Genomic DNA, 6,588 nt, shown 5'->3' with positions numbered 1-6,588 from the left:
ATGTCTCAGTCCCATCTGCCACAAAGCTAATCCCATCTCTGAGCTAATCTGATTAACTGCTGTCAGGGTGTAAAATGTAAACAGCGGTCTACACTCAGTTTGGTAGATTGGCCTCTAATGGTTGAGGGTAGTTATTAAAGGGCCGAGGCTGATCTCGGATCTGCTCAAACTGTGATTTCTTAAAGGACAGATGAGGAAAGAAGAGGAGATGAACGAGAAGAAGCGGGAGGAGAGGGTTGAGAAAATACAATGGTTTAAAGGTTACTGGGAGGGAGGCAAGTGACTGTGAGAACTGGGAGAAGTGTTTCATGTGTGAAAATAGTCATTCACACAAATGACACATCAAATAGTGATGAACTGTATAATAATTCCCCCTTTACTAAAAAAAAAAGACAGATAATGTCTCTGCATGAGAGATTTCAGAGGACGATGTTTGAGAAATATCTTCAAGTAGACAAAACAGGTCACCAATGAAGTATGTATGTATACAGTACAGTAGCCTATTTAGACATGGCATTAAGAACACTGACTGTTTACTCTCAAAGGAGAACTTCACCGACGAACAATGCTGATTTATTTTTGCATGGCATGATCTCACATATATCCAAACAGTTTTGAATGCATTCATTTAGTTTGACAGTTACTGAGAGTTGATTTGAGTTAAGTTGTGGACCAGGGATGTCATTTGAGTCACCTTAAGACCTTTGCTTAGTTGTGTTTTTTAAGATAGAATCATTTGTATTTTTGAAATATGAATTTCAGGTGAAAAATGTTGTACAATTGTTTAATAAATACCTCTCATATCCACTAGGCTGACATTTTTCCGGGAGTCCCGTGGGTCCTGTGGGATTCCCATGGGATTGGGAGTAATTTCACTATTAATCATGTGATTGGGACACGGACGGGAAAAAAGTCATTGAGAGCGCGGCGGGAGGGGGAATCATGACGACATTCTATCACTTTTTATATATAAATATGACCAAATGGTGTGAATTACAACTGCTTTAGAACACAAAGTAATCTAAAAAGGATGGGGAGAACATCAAATCAAAATCATTATGTTGGCTAGAAACTAAAAAAAGAAACTAAAAAAAAAGAAAATGGGTGGGACAGGATAGGATTTTTTTTTTTTTTACTCTGACCTGGGAATATTTTTGTGGGAGTGGGATGGGACAGGAGTGAAAAACAACTCCTGTGTCACGCTAATATCCGGAACACGCAGATAAAATACTAGTTTCATGCTTGTCCTATAGTAGTTCAGTTTCATGCCACTCTTTCCATCTTTTTATTTTATTTTAAATGAATGCTATCTGATAATAGGTAAAAATGCTGTACGATAAAAACAAACAAGTCAATGTACATTTAAAAGTCATATTGTAATGTCGTCTAAAGCTCCGGCTCTGCCACTGACGGGACAGATGATGAGCGGTGATTTGTTGGTGCCGCCGTCACTCATATCCGGGTTAAAAAGCGGAAACACGGCCTCGGTGAAGTGGACCTTGGTAAAGGAATAGAGGTGAGCCTGGGCCTCTGCGTCGTAGAACGACACCGTCCCGTCCTCGTAATCCACAAACACCCCGACAACCTGCGGCCTCTGCGGGAGACACAGCATCACCGCCTGTCCCGCACATGCCCGGTACTCCCCTCCCCTCCTCAAACAAATCACCCAGTAACCGTCCTCTGGGCTCAATGTCACCAAACCCTTCCTTTTGACCGACTGTCGAGTCACTCCCAAGTCCCACGCCGTCTTGTCTCCGACGTCAACCTCCCAGTAGTGCCTCCCTGTGGTGAAACCCTGCGTAGCAAAAAAGGGCAAGGTTAGGTGATGGTGATGGACTTTTATCTTCTCGAAGCTGACATCTCTTTGGATTCAATTCGCATTCATTTCAAACAGTTCAGCTAACAATCATAACATGTTTAAAAGCAAAACAAAAAGAAGCACCATCCTCTATTGTAAACAGTATCACGTCTTTATTTACCCTGGTGGCAAGGACACATGGTGCTGTGTCGAAGCGCTCTGGTAAATCCAGCAGGTTCTGTTCTACTTCTCCATCCCAGACCCGTCTCCCATCCTCTGATAGAACCAGCCAGGGGTTGGCTGTCCTGGGGTCCAGATGAACATCAACTAGTGGATGGATGGACAATATCAAATGTTCTTTTCTCTTCAGTTTTTCTTATTGATCATTTGAAAGATGGTTCTTAATTCTGAGAGATGTCTAAGAACCAGATGAAACTAGAATGCATATAAATGTTTTATGTTTTTTGATTTTATTGAGGGAAGACGAAATAAGATGTAAGGGAGAGAGAGAACAAGCTAAAGATGAGGGAGATCAGTATTGTTTGTTTTGTTATAGGTTTTCACAGGTTCTGTGAAAAATGTAAAACTGTACCTGCATACTGATGGATCAGCTCATGCTCTGCGAATTAAGATGAATATATCAACCAAAATAAGAAAGACAACATCCAAGCAATTAATGATGCATGATATCTAATTAGTTACTTTGTAATGCACAGTTCTGTCTTTGATGAAGAATCTTTTGAGAAGTTGACCTTGATTGGAAAGCTTCTTCAAAACTGGTTGCAGCAGCTCTTCAATGCGGGCCACCGCTCTCCTTACAATCCCCACACAGGTATCTGAATGGACAACCATCTCAGCACAGGGCTTGGTGGATGGAGGAGAACTCAGAGATGGAAACATCTAACATAAATAAAGATGAGGGATAAATCAGTCAACATAACTTATATCCTATAATATGAACGTGAAGTGAAGTGTGTGTGAGTGAGTGAGTGAGTGAGTGAGTGAGCAGAATTGTGTTCGGCCACAGCTATGCCATTTTACGTGCGATCGGGCTGAATCTTTCAGGAATTAAAGAGTGAAGATGGATAATTAGTGGCGAAAATGGCGAAAGGACCTGGGACGGACCAGGGTTCGAACCCGGGACCTTCTTACTTACTTCTTACACCTCTGAGACACGGCACTTCTGGCTTGGTACTTCTGGTTTGGTCAGACGTTTCAACAGACACAACTGGCCGTGTCTGCGGGTGGGAAGCCGCATTAAATGTATGTGTCCTGGTCGCTGCACTAGTGCCTCCTCTGGTCTCTGGCCTGTTCTGGGGAGGGGGGGGGGGACTGGGGGAATAGTGTGATCCTCCCACGTGCTACGTCCTGCCGGTGAAACTCCTTGCTGTCAGGTGAAAAGAAGCGACTGGCGACGGCACATGTATCAGAGGAAGCATGTGCTAGACTAGGGCTCTCGCGATTGACAGAGGGTTTGGAGCAACGACCGGGACGGCAGGCGGAATTGGCCAAGTATAATTGGGGAGAAAATGTGAGAAAAATCTGGAAAGACAAAGATAAAAAGAAAAAGAAAAGGAACCGATGTGATGTGTTTCAAATTAACCATGTCCCAAGCGAGGTGTATCACCTGCAGGACGTGTTGTGATGTGAGAGGACCACTGACCTGTAGCAGATGCAGATGGTCCTCAGTATGAGAGAGCTGCTCCAGTTCACTTCTTCTCCCCTCCAGCTCTCTGATCTCCTGCTGCAGCTGAGTGACGAGTCCCTCAGCTCTCCTCTCTGCTGCTCTCTGCTGCTTCTGGATCTCCTCAATGAGCTCAGCCTGGCTTCTCTCCATGGAGCGCAACAGAGTGGAGAAGACCTCCATGCTGTCTTCTATATCCCTCTTTGAGTTTTCCTAAGGACATTGAGCATTAACAGTCAAGTTAAGCAGTAAGACTTGTCAAATGTTGAAGTAATAAGTAACTAACTAACTAACACCCCTTTACGTCGCTATTATTTTTAGTAGTAGTAGTAGTAGTAGCAGCATTAAGTAAATACATAGATTCCAATGAGTGTTAATTCCAGCTCATATTTCATTCATACTTTTCAAAATAAAATGTTCAAGTGTTGAAAGTGTCAGTTAGTCTTAGTTAGTCAGTGTCTTTATATTGCCCTATTTATTTGTATCTATATTTTGCTTTTGTGTAGTGTATCCTGTTACTGTTTGCGGCTTCAGTGGCCCAATTTAATTTCCCCGCAGCCGGGATAATTTCAAGTTTCATCTTCTGTTATTGTGACAGGTAGTTCCAAGTTCAAGTTTAATTTATGTATATGTATATACCCTATTATCACAAGCATGTCTCAAAGGATTTTACACGCAGAATAAGCCTAACTAGAGCTAGAACTGGTCGACAGTCAAACAGAATGATGTAAGACAGGGGTTTTCAAAGTGTTGGAGAGTGGGCCTCCCCTCCGAGAAGAACATATACAGTAGACAGATATGTAGACAGATTTGATATCCCACCGTCTCTGGTTGCGCATTTTCTTCTCTCTGACTTTCGTCCCTCGCGCCCGTGCCTCCCCTCACGCCCGTGCCTCCCCTCACGCCCCCCAGGGGAGGCACGCCCCACACTTTGAAAACCGCTGATGTAAGACAAACACAAGGAAGCAGAACAATGCACAAGGCCCACAAGCAAATTTGGAGTCAACTCACTTTGCTGAGCGCCACAGAGTGTTTAATCTCCTCCACCTTCTCCAGCCTGTCCTGAATCATCTGCTGAACCTCTGCCTCTGTCCTTTTCATCTGAGCCTAGACAGTAGGAGAGGAATCCGAATTAGAACCAGAATCAGAATCTAAGTGGTCGTTCACACCATACGCTGAAGCAACGCTCAAACTAAGCTCAACCTACGCTGAGCCAACAAGTTTCATTTAGGCGTCCTTGTTAACAGGCGAGGCCGTTCACAACAGCCGCGCGCGTGAAGCTTGACGCTGCCATGCATGAAGTGAATGGAGGGGGCAAGGAGAGCGCCTGGTGTGAACGGTTAGGCGTGAGCTCACGTTCAGCGCGAGTCAAGCGTCAGTTCTGCCTATGGTGTGAACAAAGGCTAAAGCTAAATTTAGAGCTTAAGTGTGAGTGGAATGATAGTAAAGCCTTTTGAAACGGCAATGAGGAGGTTTGGACGTCACCTTCTTCTCTCCGCTCTCCCTCTCCACCGGGACGGTGTCATGGCAGCGGTGGTCGGTCTCGGTGCACAGCACACACACACACCTCTGGTCGCTCCTGCAGAACAGCTCCAGCAGCCTTTGGTGCCTCTTACAGATCCTGTCTTCCAGGTTCGCCACAGGCTCAATCAGCTGGTGGATCTTCAAGGTGGCAACTCTCAGGTGAGGTTCCAGGTGAGTCTGGCAGTACGAGGTCAGACACCCCAGGCAGGACTTCAGGGCCTTCGTCTTACTGCCGACGCACACGTCACAATACACGCATCTGGATAGCGCCGACGAAATGCCGTTTTGCCGTCTCGCTCGGATCTGCTCCGCCATTTCCTTTGCGAAGGAGTTGTGGCAAAGGTCTGGACGGCCCTGAAAGACCTTCTTACATCTGGGACAGCTGATGACCTGGCTGCCACCCCAGTGTCTTGTGATGCAGGCCGAGCAGAAACTGTGTCCGCAGGGGATCGAGACGGGCTCGGAGAAAATATCCAGACAGATGCAACAGTGAAACTGCTCCTCTGACAGGAGAACGCTGGGGGAAGCCATCACTTTAGAAATAAGATAAAGAAATAATGAATTGGTGAATCAGAAAGTAATTACTTGAACCTACACACACAATGTGTTTTAGTAACAAAAAAGTAACATTGATCGGCAATTACGTCACCAGCAGAATATAAACAAAATCTACAAAACATTAGATCTACAGAACATCTGTGCAGAAAAAGGTTTGGTCAAAAATGACTCATCTATTCCTCATGAACAGCCCGGACACCTTATCATTCTTATCAGCACCCAACAATTCAAAGCTGCCCTGTGACCAAAGTCCAGTTGCGTGGTCACATGGTTCAGCCTCTGCCATGTGAAACTAGCTGTATAATCTAATGACATTTTGAGAGTAGAAATCTCCAGAAAAATCTTGCTATGCAGGTACACTGTACAAACTGTTTTAATGCACTACACCCCCATATTGGATTGCTATGCTAACCCTAACCCACATAAGGGGAAGGAGAATAATCGTTTCAAACATTGACCTAACAGTCATCATTACATTTCACTTGCCTGGTACTGTATAGCCTCAAAATCAGAAACGTTGTTGAAATTATTCGATTTTTCCACTCACATTTTTAAAACATATTTGCATTGGTCTTACCTTGTTGCTAAACAGGGAACTTGACCTCTGAGGGAGTAAAGCCAAACTGGCACTGCTGTCATGAAGCCAAACTCCTCCCCTTTGCTCGAGATGACTCCCCCCCCTCTCTCTCTCTCTTTTAACCCCCCACCCCATGGTAACTTCAGGACAGGTTTAACCCTGGGTACAAATTCCTAACCTGACTCCGCCAGATGGGGGCGGCATTGTTCCACAAATGTGAACCAACCTACATCCATCTGGCAGCGTCAGGTTAACAAATTCCACGACCTGCAAGAAGTCCGTCAACCTTTTTGTCATTCATTCATTATTTTGTTATTTTACTGCAATTTGTTGCCACCAGCTCCATAATTCAAGTTTCAAGTGTCCTATCCTATCCTGGTGTACGCTGGATAACTTATTTTCTGCACCAGCCAGCTGCCAGCACCCAGGAGAGTGGCACTGCTGTGC

At 44.8% G+C, this 6,588-nt stretch overlaps 1 protein-coding gene across 1 annotated transcript; it reads right to left on the bottom strand.

The window, feature by feature from the left end:
• Window positions 1-1,369: 1,369 nt before the first annotated feature.
• Window positions 1,370-5,537, bottom strand: LOC310779959 (E3 ubiquitin-protein ligase TRIM39-like; the record flags this gene model as incomplete). The annotated part of the gene is made up of 7 exons (XM_083640489.1): window positions 1,370-1,795; window positions 1,980-2,125; window positions 2,391-2,417; window positions 2,551-2,698; window positions 3,462-3,695; window positions 4,494-4,589; window positions 4,968-5,537. 7 exons carry the CDS (start codon window positions 5,535-5,537, stop codon window positions 1,370-1,372), a joined length of 1,647 nt encoding a protein of 548 aa, XP_083496615.1.
• Window positions 5,538-6,588: the final 1,051 nt, after the last annotated feature.

The sequence above is a fragment of the Poromitra crassiceps genome, assembly GCF_964638095.1.
Source record: "Poromitra crassiceps genome assembly, chromosome: 7".
In the NCBI taxonomy this organism is placed as follows: Eukaryota; Metazoa; Chordata; class Actinopteri; order Beryciformes; family Melamphaidae; genus Poromitra; species Poromitra crassiceps.
The sequence above is the reverse complement of the archived record's forward strand: the minus strand, read 5'-3'. Positions and strand labels throughout refer to the sequence as shown.